Consider the following 16187-nt stretch of genomic DNA (forward strand, 5'->3'; position numbering starts at 1 on the left):
AGATTTATCCATCCTGGAGGCTCAGGTTGCATCTGCTCTCAGGTGACCAGGAGGGGCAGGGGCTGCCCTTGGCAGAATCTGCCAACTGTGCTTAACAGGCACTCACCTGCTGAGCACTTGCTGGCTGTTGGGTCCCAGCTCATCAGATGCTTTATTTCTTGTAATCTTGTAACTGCTTTTGAAGGTGAGTTGTTACAGATGAGTAAACCCAAGGCCCTGAGACTCTAAGGAACCTGTCAATCCCACAGCTAACTGACTCAGGCTCAGTGGAACTGGGATGAAGCCAAAGCCCGAACTTCACCATTGCCCCGGTGGTTCTTAATTCAGCCGTAGTTTAGGCTCACCTGGAGAACATAATAAATAGGCACATATCAGTGCCAGACATCCTGACCTGCGTGGTAGGGGGTGAGGGAGCCCTGGGTGGAGGGGGTGATATGTGTGCGCGCTAAGACTGTGAGCCAGTGAAGTGTCTGCCGCTGGCGTCTCGCCCGGTGGGACTTGGGGTGCTGGGTCCTGCGTGTGCTGCCCGTCATGGCCCCTTCCGTGACGCAGGTCTGGTGAAGGATGCGGCCAGGCCGGCCTACTGGGTCCCGGACCACGAGATCCTGCACTGCCACAGCTGCCGGAAGGAGTTCAGCGTCAAGCTCTCGAAGCACCACTGCCGGGCCTGCGGACAGGGCTTCTGCGACGAGTGTTCCCACGACCGCCGGGCTGTCCCCTCGCGAGGCTGGGACCATCCTGTCCGAGTCTGCTTTAACTGCAATAAAAAGCCCGGTGACCTTTAACCCCAGCTCCCTCTCCGAGTCCTTCACAATTCCTTAGGTTCTCAGGGTTAGAAACGAGGTCGCGTTGAGGTAGGCCCTCCTCCTGGTCACCTGTGGCGGTGTGTGTCCTCTCTCCTCGTCCCGGGGGCCCCTTTCCCACTGTGGGGTGGCGGGTGGGGGGCTGCAGACAGCGAGCCAGGGCGAGCCGGGCGGCGGGCCCGAAGGTGTGAACCCCGCCAGGGCAGGTGGCCCAAGCAGCTTAGAGCAAAGGGGAATGAACTCGAATCCAGTGCATTTTATTTCAGTTAAAAATAATAAGTACGTAAATATATATATATATATATATATATACACACACATGCACACCCGTATATACTTACGAAAGGAACGTGGAGCACGTTCAGGCTGCTGCTGGCTGTGAACACCCACGTGGTCCGTCCCCAGCAGGGATCTGGGGGCAGCGGGCAGCAGGTCTTCCCCCCACAAAACCGAGCCAGGTCCCAAGGCCACTGCACCTCCCTCTGCCGCTTCTCTCTGAAGCCTTCGTGCCCCTCGGCTGCCAGGGTAGGAGCTTCCCAGGGACCTTCTGCTGGGGGTGGCCTGCGGGACAGCTCCCTGGGCCCTCGAGAGTCAGATCCCAGTCCCTGGCCTTGGCCTGTTTCAGAGACCACCCAGCTTCGCGTGCAGGTCACGGATGGGTGGAGGGTGTGGTAGGGTCCCCAGACCCAAGGAGTCCCCAAGCGCAGGTGGCGTGATGGCCCTCGAGTGGGGCCGGGCACGGAAGGAGACGGCCTTCCCCAGCAGTGTTCCCTGCTTGTCGATGCTTCCATTCGCTCCGCCACTTGGCTTTCCCGCCCCACAGCGGAGCACCTGCCCCCACTTGCCCCTCCCTGCCCCCGTGAGCCCCCCATCTACTGAGTGTTGCACTAGGGTTCTTGCTTATTTTGAAGTGTCTTAATTCTTTATTCCCAGACACACGACCCCTTGAGCTGTTGGAGGGGTGGTCATGAGAAATCTTCCAGGGAAACAGAGCACAGAACGGACTGTTAGTGGTTTTTTCAAAGTATATACAAACATTTCAGTGGATCATTACGACAAAATTCTCCAGTCCTGGCGAGAGAAGTCAGATGAACTTTTGTTTCTCAAGAGCTGGGACATCCATATCTGTCGTGACTGGAAAGAGACCGTTGTGCTGAAATACTGTCATCATGGTGGATTTTATTGTCAATGGCCAAAAACGAAGAATTCGTAGTGACACAGTTCTTGACTGAACTGGGGGGTGGGCCAAGCTTCAGGGAGGTACGTGGTGGTCACTTTTGGCGTGTCACTGTGACGTGAGCCCTGGAAATGTGTTGGTCCCTCTCAGACCTGCTTCCTTCCCGCCTCCTGTGGCCCAGTGACTGAGGCCTGCTCTAGTACTGTGTATGATTAAATTCGCCGTTATAAAGGAATCTTCCTGCGGAATATGGACTGTGGCCTCTTTCCTTTAAGTTCATCAGTATTATCTTGCTACCTCTTTTTCTAGTTGATGAAAAGTGAAAGAAAGTGAAGTCACTCAGTCGTGTCTGACTCTTTGTGACCCCATGGACTGTAGCCTACCAGGTTCCACCATCCCTGGGATTTTCCAGACAAGAATACTGGAGTGGGTGGCCATTTCCTTCTCCAGGAGATCTTCCCAACCCAGGGATTGAACGCGGTCTCCTGCATTGTAGGCAGACGCTTTACTGTCTTAGCCGCCAGGGATGTCCCCTAGTTGATGAAAGCTGGTGGCTTTTCAGAGCAAAGGCCAAGTGAGAGGTGAATTTTACTTGTAAATATCTCAGTTTATTCCCTGGGAATGCTCTCTCCCAGAAGAGATTAGGTGTCTCTAGTGACCTATGGAAACACTGGGAAGACTCTTCTCCTTTTGTATCTGCCCTTTGGTGTCGATCCTCTCCCCTGCTCTGTCTGTTCAGCTCCCGTTGAACAACTGTTCTCCACCGTCTCCTGTACTGTCGTGTGGGGCCACCCCTGAGCATGGTGTCTGCTGGACCACACAGGAAAGATACAGAAAAGTCTTCCGAACTTGCTTTCTCACACTAGTCAGACCAGGAGAGGAGAAGAAGGTAACCCGGTATCAAAACCAAAAGTTCTCTTTTTTTTCTTTTGTCCTACACACCCAGTGTTCATCTTGGTTTTGCGGCGGCTGCTTTAATTCAGATGAGGCCAAGAGTACAGGTGGGTGGGTGGTAGGAGCAAGCAGGGAGATGGGTCCAGAAGTCACCTGTAGGAAAATTAGGTTTAAGGAGATCTTACACTTCTAGGGCAAAAGTAAAAATTCCATTCTGTCTCGAATAGATTTCTTGAGGAGAACTTGTTAGCTCTCTCACTCATTAGCAGACCTTAGGCAAACTGCTTTCTTTTCTGTTTTTTTCCCTCAGTATATTGGCGTGATCTTCACCTGCTTCATAGGGTCCTAAGAATTAAAAGGGAATAATGGTGGCAAAACATACTCAGTGTCTAGATGTGTTAAGTGCTGGGGAAACTAACCACCCTGGAGGTTTCTGTGAAGCTCAGACTCAACAGTTAGACGATTACAGATGAAACGGAGTGGAGGACAGCTTGCACAGATGCCCAGGTGAGGGTGAAACATGTCCCAAGAGAAGGGGCAACAGGGTAAGACATGTGTGTTCACATCTCAAGGCCACGTTTTATCCTGAGACACAAGAAGCCATTGAGTGCAGGGATCTTTGGGGAAGGTCATTCTCATGGCAGTGGCCTGGAGAGGCAGACTTCAAGGGCCCAGAGGCTTCTACCATCATAACATGAATGGAGGAGTTTAGCCTGCAGTTGTTTTCAGAGATGGTTACATGGAACATTTAGACCAGCAGAGTGCAGGCTCACAGGTAAGAGGTAAGTGGGTGGTGACCTTGTTGGGGGCACCGAGTGTTGATCTGTGGGCAATTCTGGTGACCAGTCTGTGCTACTGTTCTCATCTATTAAGAAGGCCACGAGCAAGCAAACAGCAAAGGGTTTATTGGACCCTGGTGCTGATGCCACCCTTTGTTCATTCTAGATCTTTCATTGTCACCCGGAGGATCAGGGCAAAATACCCTAACAGGCCTGCAAGTGAAAAATACCTCCAGAGTGTATGACAGACTCAAGTCTTTGGGATACTCTTAACAAGCCAGTGTGCCAAAATGCTTTATCAACGTCACAGTGAAGTTTAACCACTTTTCATATCATCTAGACCAAATGTTAGGAGCAGTGACCACTAACCAAACATAAGAACAGATTGCTAAATCAAGAAGTTTTGATTATGTCCTCACCTCCTTTTTTTTAAGCCTAAGGCAAACATACAACTAATTCTTTGACAACTGTATTTGCCTAGTAAGAAACGTGGGCTACGACACAGTTGACAAGGACTTAGGAAGGTGTTTGGGAATGTGATGTGCTCAGTCATGTCCAACTCTTTGCGACCCCATGGACTGCGGCCCACCATGCTCCTCTCTCTGTCCATGGGATTTTCCAGGCAAGAATATTGGAGTGGGTTGCCATTTCCTCCTCCAGGGGATCTTCGTGACCCGGGGATTGAACCTCCCATCTCCTGGGTCTCTTGCATTGCAGGTATAATAACCACTGGCTGTATCTCAGAGCTGATCAGGTACTTGAGTAGTCCGTTGTCTCCTGCCTCTGAGACAGTGTACGGTTCAAAAGTGGACCGAGTGGCCACAGCTTCCCTGCAGTGCACAATTGTGGCAAAAGTCCTGCACTGGAGGTGCGGTACCAAAGATGCTCTCCGTAGAAGGCAGGTCATGTAATGAACAAACTTGTGAGAACTTAGAACTTCTGGGGGGTGAGAGTATGAGTGACATTAGGGTCACATCTTAGCACTTATGCTTGTCTGTGCTCTTCGGGTGGGGGCATGTCACCAAAATCAATCCAAAAACTTCTGCTGATTGGTCAGCTGGACCTTTCAATCATAAGGCTATTTCCTGGGTCCTCATGCAGGTCAGCATGCCAGGGCTGCAGAGATACAGGGGCGATGTCTAAATGATTAAACACCTAAGAATTCTGGTAATTGGCAAGCTTCTTAGCCTTTGAGTGCCAGAGCCAGAAAAATTTATTTACTTGGTGATTAAATATGAAATGCTAGCATTGCCTCAAGCCGCTTTGTGATTTCTCCTTAGCACTAGCAGTGTGATACCCAAGTACTGTCAGCACCTGGAGGAGTGTGGAAAGTAGAGGATTAAATATGAAATGCTAGCATTGCCCCAATCCGCTTTGTGATTTCTCCTTAGCACTAGCAGTGTGATACCCAAGTACTGTCAGCACCTGGAGGAGTGTGGAAAGTAGAGGACGAGGTCTCTTCTGGTGCCAAGGCCCAGGTCTCTGCTTCCCAGGTCTGGGGTCTGTGGTCAATTTCTCTGCCCAGAAAAGGATGCTGATAATTATTATATTATTACTACTGCCCTACCTCCTTTATGGGTTGTTTTAAGGGTCAAGTCAGGTTAAGATAGGGGAAAGTCATTTAGAAAACCTAAAGCTCTGAAAACATTTATTATAACATACAGCTCATCCATTGGATGACCTTTCTGATACTCTAATAGAGTTTTGGATTTCTCTGTACATTAAGTTGTAGGAGGGTTCTGGCAGGACACAGAAGTGTAACACTCAAGGGGGTAACTCTAGAGTGTTTTAATTGGTGAAGCACATTGGACTAGCAACAGAGAGATGCAATTACCAGCTGCAGGTCTGAAGGGACAAATGGAGAGAAGTTCCTGGAATCCAGAGGGCTGTGTTCCAGCAGAAGCTGTAACCTGGGGTGGAGGGAAACAGCCACAGCCCTCCAAACCCCAACAGGAGGGGAGCCAGAAACTAACACTCTCCCCTCAAGCTCCTGGCCTCTGCTTTCCTGCTGTTAGGTTCGATTGGCTGAACCCAACCCAGGCCAGGGACCCTGCTGAAAGCTTTGCAGCAAAGCCATGAAAGCTGGCCTCAGGCTACACCTTTTGTTCCCTCACCCAAGATCTGAGCAGGTGTTGCCGAAGCTGGTTTGATGCTATAGCAGCCAAGCATCACAAGGTTCTAAATCATGAACAGAAGCAACACACCATGTTGTGGTTCTTTATTTTGTAGAAAGACAGTCTCTTTATATATTAATACTCTGTATAAACATCTCACAAACCGCTTCTCTTGGATTACAAAAATTTAAAGCCCGTTTTCTTTGAATTGGGGTCCTTGAATGGATGTTCAAGTCACCACGGTAAATACAGGAGCTGCTGTATCTAACATTCTGGAAGGTGCTTCAAGAAATGCACGCTAAGGCCTGCCTAGCATCTGAAAGGATCCATCTTTCCTTTGAAAGTCAATGAATGGTAATAAATGAGAATCCCAGAGATCTGACACTGGTGTTGAGTGAGTTTGAGAAGGCTAATTTAATGATGACCAACTCAGCCTTAAAAATCTTCTAGAGACTCAGAGAAATGGCTTTCCCTTCTTCTCACCTGGCTTTCTCAAGGATGTCTTTCTGGGACCCAGGCCCTGACTACTAACAGTCTAATCAGGCTTCTTGAAAGGGCTTTTGGCGAAAAAAGCAGCTTTAGTTACTGTCTATCTTCAGCCTTTAGAAAATTATTTTTTGTTAAAAAAAGAGGGGGGCAGAGATCCTAAGGAATTCAACAAGAAATAGTCACCTTTTATGAAAAGGGACTTTCAAAGCTCACAGCTTAATCGAAATCACTTTACTGAAGTATCTCCACATAAAACACAGCACCTCTTCCTCCGCAGCTGGATGGATGGTACATGTGCACACAGACCCACTTAAAATGCCCTCACTGGAAACAGCAATTGTGGCAAAAATACAGCTACCTTAGCTCCCTTGAGTAACATTCACATCCCTCCAGGCCACACCCCGCAGAGTTAGCTGTAGGAGAAGCAGTAAAGGTCCTGCCGGACGGCCATGAGCAGCCCTGGCGCTCCCTGGGTGCCCCCAAGCCGAGAAGAGAAGGCCACGCTGGGAATGTCGGCCTTGGAAGTGGGGTATGGGGAGGGTATGGTTCTGAGTAGTTGGCCATCATGGAGGCTCCAGATTCTCGTGTAGCAGTCCTGGCCCACTAAGAAAGAGGGAAGATGTGCGGCAGGTTAGTGAGAAAGCACAGGACCAGGGCAGGGGGCGGGGGGGCAGAAACTGTGGCCCTGGCTTCCACGATTCCTAAGGGCTAAAGGTGATTCCACGTGAGCCAAACAAACTCACAACGGAAACTGTCTCTACAGATAAGATGTCCCTTTTGAAAATGAAAGTTACAGGTTGCCCTGGTGCTCCAGAATCACGAGTTGCCGGTGTTCAAAGGGACAAGACACAAAGGCTGGCTGTGACACCCTGGGTGGTTCATGGGGCATCTTGGCTATTGGGTGGCCCATTCTGTTTCTCTTGGTGACAAGGGCTGTTCAAGAGGGAGCTCAGCCCACCTGTTCTAGATGACATGCAGCTCATTTCCTTTTTATGAGATAGTAACCAGTACGATCTCTTTAATTTCCTTGTATCCCCGGGCAAATTGGGTGATAACTCTCTCCAAAACATTTTCTGCTTTAATGATTCAGTTCATAAGACTTTATAGTCTTCAGTGTTCATAGGTCAGAGGAAAGAGGCACCAGACACCACTGATTACAGCAGCCCGGACAGCCAATATATGCTACTGGGGGAAAAGGGCAGACCTTAGTCACGGATTTCAGTGTGTGCTTCTGACCATCCGAGCTGACTCTATGACCTTAGGGGTGGGTCAGTTCGGGCTGTGCAGTTCAAGGATTAGTGCAGCCAGCCCACTCCTTACACCTGCTTCTCAACAAGGCTCATATCTTTTCTATTGTCCAGAACACAGAAACTCTTCTGTGGTGAAAACTTGTGGAAAACAGACTTAAGGAAGCTAATTGCTGGTGGTGTGGTAAGAGTAGTGAAAAATTCTAAGAAAGTTCTAGCGAAGTGATGCTTCTCAGCCACAAAAAATTTCACAAAAGAGGAGTACTTTCTGTAGGAATATTAGAAAATTTGAGATCTGTGAAGACTGAGAACGTACCGCTTAATGCCAAGGGCCTACTGCCTTGTGAAACTGCCAAATAATTATATAATATAATCTGTGATCAACTTGTAACTCCTTTCAAGGGGGTTTGGTGCTCAAAAGCTCTGCTTCTATTCTACACATCATGGGATCACAGCGGTGGTGGTAAAGGGACCGGGCGTTGGTTCCTTTACAATGACCTTCATCTCTTTTCTCAGCATCCTCTGGCAGAAACATGAGTACAAAGAACAGGGAGCTCAAGCTTTTCAACAGGACGGCTGCCCTGAATGCGGACCTGGTGAACAGACTTAACCCTTACACCCAGGTCTCCTACGCTGCTGTGTTTTATTGCTCCTCACTGGCCTGTAACTGAAGTGATGTCTGCCCAGTGACGTGGAGACAAAGGGCTATCCACATGGTGGGGGTTAAACTGTTGCTCACTGATGGCCAACTCTGCACCCCATCTTGACTCCCAGACCCAACTGTCCAAACCCCCCTTTATTCAGCTTGTCACAGAGTCATGTCTTCTCTGCTTTAGCTGCTGGGGGTCCTCAGGGTCAGGGTCAGTGGGATGGAGCGCCTCGTCCCCAGCTACCTGCCACCACGATTCCTTCCTCTTCGTGCACGTGCAGGGGCAGGTGGGCATACTCGTTCACGTGCCCTGAGTACTGCCTGATGCACTTAGTGGTCCTCAGGTCCCACAGCTTGATCTGTGGAAGAAGCACAGAGGCTGTCAGGAAGGGTCCATCCAGCAGGTCCTGGTGAGCCCCAGGCGTGAAAGCCAGTGGGGACGAGGTGGTCTCCACAGACCTCTTCAAGTGAGAAAATGCCCGCTCTGAGTCCGAGAACCCATCAGAGGCACCAGGACCAGTGCCCCATCCCTTTAGACCAGACGGGGCTCCGAGTGGGCGGCAAAGCAGCTGCCCTGCACACCTGGCACCTCACTTGGTCTCCATGCCTCTCCCCTGCCGCGGTCCGACACAGCAGTCTCTCCTGCCAAGCCCCTCCCCTGGCCCAGAGCAGCGCCCGCAGCTGCAGAGTCAGCAGTACCCGTACCGTTCCGGCCATGTCGGACGCCATCAGGCACTGTTCTTCTTGGAGGATCTGCACAGAGGTCACTGCAGAGTCGTGGAACAGGCGGGTGGCCTTCCAGCCCTTGCCCTGATTTTGACAACGCAGATCAATGGCAAAGATTTCGCCAGAACGACAGCCATTAAACAGCAAAGGAGCCTGTGGAGAGGACTGCTTGGTACCTCCCTCCACGGCTGTGAAGGCTGAGTCCCCCCAGAACACAGCCCCCTGCCTCCCTTCTCTGGATCAGAGGGACGGGTAGAGGCAGGCTGGTTAGGGTTCGAGCTTCAGTGGAGACGGAAGGGTTTCTTATCAAAGGTCAAGAACTGGACACCACGTGTCCCTCCAGTGTCCTCCCCGCTGGCTGCGACGGGCCCCTAAGGCCTCACCCTGAACCCCTCCCCTCCCGTGAAGTGAGGGTGTCCCGTCCCTACCCAGGTTGTGAGTTAGGAAGTAGGTGCTGAGAGTGGAGTAAAACAGACTAGAAATCCAGGGAAGACACGGGTCCCAAATAGCGTGGGAAGATGGCTGAAGAAACCGGAAGGAGGAGTTCTGTGCTTACTGCCAAAAGCAGGTCGGCACATCTCTTCCACCCTTTGAAAGAAAGGTAGCATTTTCTACAGGTCAAGTCTTTGAAATGTAGTAAGGACCAGAATTTTGATTTTTAAATTTATCACATGGGTAGCTTGACAACTGCATATAAAACTGTTACTAACTGGGACATAATTTATACATTAAAATTTTTTTACGGTCCTGCTGGCTAATCTAAGTACTCAAGAACTAACACTTCACTGAAACTTTAGCAAGTTGCTGAAAGCCAGCCGAGCCAGGCCTTTCTGGATCGGCCAAATTTCACCCAGCACTGACTTATTCACCCATGAATCACTTCGGATGCCCTCTTTTTCCCTGCAAATGAGAGAGGAGGACTAGACTGCACACAAGGGAATCCCATTCCAAGCCAGCACAAGGTCCCCTTTCGGGAACCTCTGAGTTAGGCTGTCCCCAGTGCAACCCACCATGACAGCAAACTGCTGGGTCAAGACGTCACTGCTGGTCCCAAACGACCGCCGGTGTCCCGTCACCACGCTGGTCACCAGGACTCGCCGAGACAAGCCTGACAGAGACGGAGACGGGGCGGGCAACGTCCCTCTCGGTCCGGGGAGAGGAACTGTGGACTGGCATTTCAGGTCTGGGCCCTCCCTCACCCTGGGCAGCTGGGTGGCTCACCTGTACTAAAGCAGTTGTTTGCCTGGATGTTCAGGGACCACGCACAGGACCAGGCCCCGGGGATCCGGAAACTGCAGAGCATGCCAGGCCGGTCTCCTGCTGAGGGAACAGCAGCAGTGTTTCAAGTCCAGCTGTGTGATCTTAAGCAAACCTTCTGTTCATTTTTTAAAATTGATAAAACATACATCAAGGGCACAAATCATACGATACCCCTTAATGAGTTTTGTCAAAGTAAGTAGAGCTATGTAACCGCCACCAAGGTTGATAGAACATTCTAGCACACTGATACCTTTCATGTTTCTTCCCAATGACTACCCTCCTCACTCCTCCCTAAAGGAAACCACTATCCTGACTTCTAAGAGCCTCTCTTGGTTTTGTAAGGCAAATTCTGAACCTCTTTTTGCCTTGTTTCCTCATCTGTAAAATGGTGATACTACATCCTCCTGCTTCACAAACTGGCTGTATGATGAAATGCGAGGCACAAGGCTAAGTGTGCATTAAATCACTTAATCTTCCATGTAACCCGAGGGGGCACATATTTACTTTCCAGAGGTTAAGCAATCTCTTCAAGATGGTTAGGGGCAGAGCTGGGATTCATGCCAGGTCTACCTGAGAGGCCTGATCCTTGTCTCTGATCCTAATTCTCTGAAACTGAAAACTTCATGTCCAGAATGCTGCCAGGCCATCAGGCTGCCTTCAGCCCTACAGAATCTAAGTATCCCTCACAGCAGCTCCCATACAGTAGGAGCTTAACAGATGCTCTCTCGGTGATCTGTATATAGGCAGCCTAAATAAATATTTTCATCTCCTATATTGGTTATACATGCTTTTAACTGTTCTGGCTGCTGAAAAGACCTAAAAGGAGGGGATAAGTGAAGATGTACATGCTTCCAGTACAAATCCTGGGTGGGGTTTAAGGAATCCTCCCAGGTGCTCTGCAGACTGTCCCCACCCTGCGAGCTCCCATTTAGACTCACCAGCCTGTGGTCCCCACCCATCTTGTCCAAGCCATCACTACAGAGCTTATGCTGCTGCTGGCTGCAGCTCCTGGGAGGCAGAGGACAAAGATGCCCCCCAGCACCTCCGTATCCATCAGTACCTGCATGATTACTGACAAACAGCGACGTGGGGAGCAGGGTGGCACAGCCCGGAGTCTCTGCAATTCCCATGAGGCACAGCCTGGAAAAGCTGTTAAGGACAGTCAAGAACGAGTCTCCTCCAGGAGGAGAATGGGCATCAGCACTCTTCAAAAAAATCATCCACGTTTAACAGGCTCACATTTTCCATATTTAGTTTTGGATATTTTAAAAGGAAAAAAATGTCACATACACTTTAAGGCCCCTTTTTAACTTCCCCCACACAGAGAGAATTGCTCCTCTAAAACAAGTCTGAGTTCTGGGCCTTACTATTACTACTACACAGTATTTGTCCATAAGCAATGTAAAGAAGCATTTGATTTTAAAATACATGTAAATGGCATCACACACAATCTTCTACAACTGTTCAATGTACATCGTCTCCGAGACGTAATTGCGGTTCTATTTGCAGCTCTGGTTCAACCACTTGCACCACAGAGCACTCCTTTGTATAAACAGACCACAATTTATTCATCTGGGATCCTGCTGCTGGGCACTGAAGTGGGTTTTGCCCCCAGCCCGCATCCTTTTTGCCTCTCTTCTTGTCCTTCTGTCTTCCACTCCCATGTATGGGAAGCTTCTCTTAAAGGTTTCTTACACCTGTGATAAGGGTTTCACTTTATACTACAGTGTGCGATACACACACAAACATTTGAAACAGGAGTTCCATAAAACATTCACCCTTACTAAGTAGGAAACGGGCATCTTCTAGCAGTTTTCCCCATTCTCCTTCTACACCAAAACTTGGCACTATCAGACCTTAAAAACTGCGTTTATCTGAATGGGAATAAATTATCTTTTAATTTGCATCTCTCTGACTACATCTGATAGTCATCAGGTTTCCCGTTCTTTGAGCTGTCACTTTACATCCTTTGCCTGCTTTTCTACTGGACCGTCTTCTGATTTGGTTCCTTTCCTTTCAGTTTCAACAGGAACCTGTGTTTATTCCCTACTTCCTCGCCTTTTACTCTTCAACCCACTGAAGTCCAGGTCAGACCTTCACCTTTTCAGTGAAATGTTCTCCACCAAGGTCTCCAGTGAGCTCTTAATACCTAAACCCAATGAATGCCTTCCAGTCCTGCCCTGAGCCATGCAGCAGTTTCTAACGACACTCCTTGGCTCCATAAGCACTCCCCTGGCGTTCCATCCTTGGACCTTCTATCACTAAGACACCCCAGCCTAGGCTCTAAAGCCTCTTAAACTCGTCTCTCCTCCACTCCTGCTCATCAGCTCACTCTCTCCACTACTCTTGGTCCTGCAGCAGCCTTCCATCCAAGGTCTCATCCTCACCAGTCAGCCACCCTCACTGCCATGAGAAGTGAATCCATGACCACTGTTCTCAAGGGGCATCCCACAGCCCTGAGGATTTGGTTTGGCAAGGTCCTACCTAGCCAAAAACATCATGGCTACGAAGCCACTTACTGCTGCCCAATGTGCCAAGCTTGCTTCTCTCTCTTCCTTCTAATGGGCGCTCGGTCCCCTCCTTCCCATGTGGGAGTCACCTCCAGAAAGGCCACCCAATTCCTGTACTCTACAACTGCCCCATGGCCATCACTGCAGACTTGATCACCTGTTGAGCCCAGTTCCAACCTTCCACAGGGATTGCAGATGCTCAATAAATGATGCAATGAATATACACACTTCCTCGAAAAATGTACATCTGTGCCAAGCAGGCAACAGTCTTGACCACCTGCATGTGTGACACGTGGGTATCATGTTGCCTTGGGTGGTAAGCCTCATGTTAAATATCTCTAGTACAGAGGCTGTTGAAACTATACATGAGAACCCTGTGTCTGGGCAGCTCAATTCTTTCATAAATAAATTTCTTTTCCTTTTAGGTTTGTAGGGCAAGGATGGGAGAAAGTCCTTACCCATATTATGGCTGAAACCCAGGTTACACTCAAACTCTGCATGGTACTTGCAAGGGCCAGTATCAAAGATTTAACCCTTTAATAGGCCATAGGTCAATGAAGAAACTAGTTAAGTGTAGAAAAAATTCAGTCGAACCTTCTGCCACTCCAGAGAAAAGAGCAGATGGCTGGTCTGAACCAGGTGTCGTTTTTGTAAAGGGAGAAAGTTCAAGACCTTCAGTAAAAGCAGCAGGTGTATAAAAGCCTGATTACCTGAAATGACCACCAGAGGGCAAGCTGCTGATCAAACAGCAATAGACCCGTCATTAAACCCCATTACAGGCATACTTTGTTTCACAACGCTTTGCTTTACTGCTCTTTGCAGATTGTGGGCTTTTGTTTTTATTTTTTAAAGCAAATTGAAGATCTGTAACAACCTGATGCTGAGCAAGTCCACCACTGTTGCTATTTTCCCAATGGCATTTGTTCATTTTGTGTTTCTGTGTCACATTTTGGTAAATCTCACAATATTTCAAAATATTTCATTACCATTTTATGTTATAGTAGTCTGTGATCAATGATCTTTCATGTCTATTGCAAAAAGACTGACTTGTCTTCAAAAGTCAAACTCAGGTGATGATTAGCACTTTTAACAGTATTTCTAAGTTAAGGTGCATACGTTGTTGCTCAAGTATAATGCTGCTGCACACTTAACAGGATAGTGTAAACAACTTTTATGTGTACTGGGAAACCAAAAAACTCATGTGACTTGCTTTATTACGATATTCTCTTCATTGCAGTGGTCTGGAACTGAACCTACACTCTCTCTGAGGTAGGCCTGTAAATGAATTTTTATCCTCACAAAGAGAAGCATGAAAAAATGCCATATTGTCTGAAGATCAGAAATGGGAGTGAGGTTCTTGTTTTGCCTTTTTAAAGGCTTGATCTCTTCTGCCCTCTGGTAAGATCAAGACAGTAACAGGTGGTCCTATCACTACACAAACCCCACCAAACGAAAGCCACCTAAAACTTTCTGCTTACAGAACACACACAGTTTGTCTTACATAAAATTTATAATGAGATCCTAATAAAACCCCTTGAAACAGAGTGTTGTGGAACAAATTAAAAACAAAAACAAAACACAACTCCCCCCTTAAAAAAGAATCCCCCCTACAATCTGGGAAGGGAAGATGGAGACTAGAATGAAGAGTGCTCTGAAGAAGGCCATCAGGGGGCAGCAACCTGGGCCCAGAGCCCAGAGCCCACAGCCCCAGTGCACGTCCAAGGAACATCCTCTCTGGTATGCCGTCAGCCTCCCCGCCGCCTGCAAGGTTCCCCTTCCCTCCGTCTCAGGAGGAACTGGGGTCCCTTTTCAAGGCTTTACTGTTCCTTTGTGCTCGGTTCCTCTGCTAAAGCACTGACTCTCGAGCCCCGAACTCTGTCTGATACATGTGCCATCAGCACAGTTCCAGCGCTTCAGCTACTTCTCTGTGCTCCATGGGGATCCCTGTTTTCTAGCCGGTGTGCCGCTCTTTCCTCCAGGGGAGACATGCCTGCAGAATGGCCCAGACCTCTGGACACTAAGACACCAAGACACAGTCTCACAAACCCCACAGGTGCCCAGGTCTACACCAGTGTGCAGCCTGCCCACCAAATCTCTTCACTGCCCAAAGATACAGAACGTGGGAATCCAGGTGATTCAGCGAGGCCCAGCACATGGCGTTCACCTGGTGAGGAAACACACAGGGAGATGGGAAGACTGGTCTGACTGCCAACTTAGAAACAGATGCTTTCTTACAGAACACAGCCGCGTGACTGCTTTCTTCAGGTCTCACTCCTTGAACAGGGGCTGGAATGAGCTTCTGAGAACAAGGAAGCTCCCTGCCCGCCGCGTAGAACCTTGAGGGCAAGGGGAGGAAGCAACTCCTGGGCCGGGATCCTTCATCATCAGCACGGGGGCCTCATAATGAGGCATCTGGTATCCCCTCCAGGGACGGAATGAATTCTCTGCAACAGATCTCACTTAACCCAGAAACCATTTTCAACCTGTGTCTTGTGGCCCAGGTCTCAACCGAAGAGGAAATCATAGCTTCTTACAGATGCCATCACCCCAAATCAATGTAAAGGCTGCCCCTAGTCAGCAAGCAAGCCTCTTACATTTATGTAAATTTCAGTGCTGGCTAGACTGGCTGGGAGATGGAACACAGAATGACGCAGTGGGAGGACACTTTGCCCACCGTGGGGCACCTCCCAGGAGCTAAAACACAATGTTTTCCCTTGTGAAAATGAGGTAACGGAGCCCTGCCTCCTTCACCAAGCCCTCTCCTCTCCTCTGAGTGTGGCCAACTACCGCAGTGCCCTGGATCCAAAGGCAAAGCGGCTGCCAAGGCTACATACAGCGCAGGGCAGCGTACCTTCCGGTTGGTGAAATAGAGGTTTTCGTGCATGTGCACCCTGAACGTGGGGGTCTTCAGGCCGTGCAGGCTGATGATGCCGTACTTGGAGCCCCCGACTTTGACATCGTTCACAGTGAAGAGCCGGTCACTGTTGGTATCCGCCTGGGGAGGGGAGGTGGACTGAGGGTGACCACCCAGGCTGAGCAAAGAGGGCTGCCTAAGACCAACTGCTCAGCCCCCATGTTCTCTGTGCATTTCCACCAGGTGAGGGCCCCTGTCCATGAGGGAACGTGGAGTGACCTGACTTGCCCCTACGTGGTGTAGCCATCACTGGGCAAAGCTAACAGGTATCTGGTCTCACAACTCATGAGCAAAAACGGCAGTGAGGGGCACGGCCAGCAAGTCTGACCTCACTCAGCTGGGTGTGGGAGAATCCTAACGTCCATCCGGAGGGCTGCTCAGATGAGCCTCATGGTGACGCGGCACGTGGCCATCATGCAGGCCACACAGCCATGTGGGAAATGCTAGTTATAACCGCCGGGGGCTAAAAGATGCCTATTACACAGCTACTATGATCGAACAGGAGACCCCAGTTCGATTCCTGGGTTGGGAAGATCTGCTGGAGAAGGGAAAGGCTATCCACTCCAGTATTGTGGCCCGGAGAATGCCATGGACTGTACAGTCTATGGGGTGGCAAAGAGTCGGA

General features: G+C 49.4%; 2 protein-coding genes across 5 annotated transcripts in view; one reads left to right on the plus strand and one right to left on the minus strand.

Moving 5' to 3' along the window:
- ZFYVE1 (zinc finger FYVE-type containing 1) overlaps window positions 1-2317 on the plus strand; it is a 44469-nt gene extending 42152 nt beyond the window's left edge. For both annotated transcript variants that reach the window (XM_040226145.1, XM_040226146.1), the window contains one exon: window positions 553-2317. In XM_040226145.1, the coding sequence (XP_040082079.1) occupies window positions 553-785 (233 nt within the window). In that variant the 3' untranslated portion in view covers window positions 786-2317. The remainder of the gene's footprint in view (window positions 1-552) is intronic.
- Window positions 2318-6162: 3845 nt separating this feature from the next.
- DCAF4 (DDB1 and CUL4 associated factor 4) overlaps window positions 6163-16187 on the minus strand; it is a 30716-nt gene continuing 20691 nt past the window's right edge. For 2 of the 3 annotated variants that reach the window (XM_040226147.1, XM_040226149.1), the window contains 8 exons: window positions 15500-15643; window positions 14763-14812; window positions 11199-11278; window positions 10100-10198; window positions 9889-9986; window positions 8858-9031; window positions 8397-8511; window positions 6163-6859 (listed from right to left, as the gene is read on the minus strand). In XM_040226147.1, coding sequence (XP_040082081.1) covers window positions 6666-6859; window positions 8397-8511; window positions 8858-9031; window positions 9889-9986; window positions 10100-10198; window positions 11199-11278; window positions 14763-14812; window positions 15500-15643 — 954 coding nt within the window. In that variant the 3' untranslated portion in view covers window positions 6163-6665. The remainder of the gene's footprint in view (window positions 6860-8396; window positions 8512-8857; window positions 9032-9888; window positions 9987-10099; window positions 10199-11198; window positions 11279-14762; window positions 14813-15499; window positions 15644-16187) is intronic. The other variant, XM_040226148.1, reaches the window with a different exon arrangement.

This window comes from Oryx dammah, unplaced genomic scaffold (assembly GCF_014754425.2).
Source record: "Oryx dammah isolate SB20612 unplaced genomic scaffold, SCBI_Odam_1.1 HiC_scaffold_26, whole genome shotgun sequence".
Lineage (NCBI taxonomy): Eukaryota > Metazoa > Chordata > Mammalia > Artiodactyla > Bovidae > Oryx > Oryx dammah.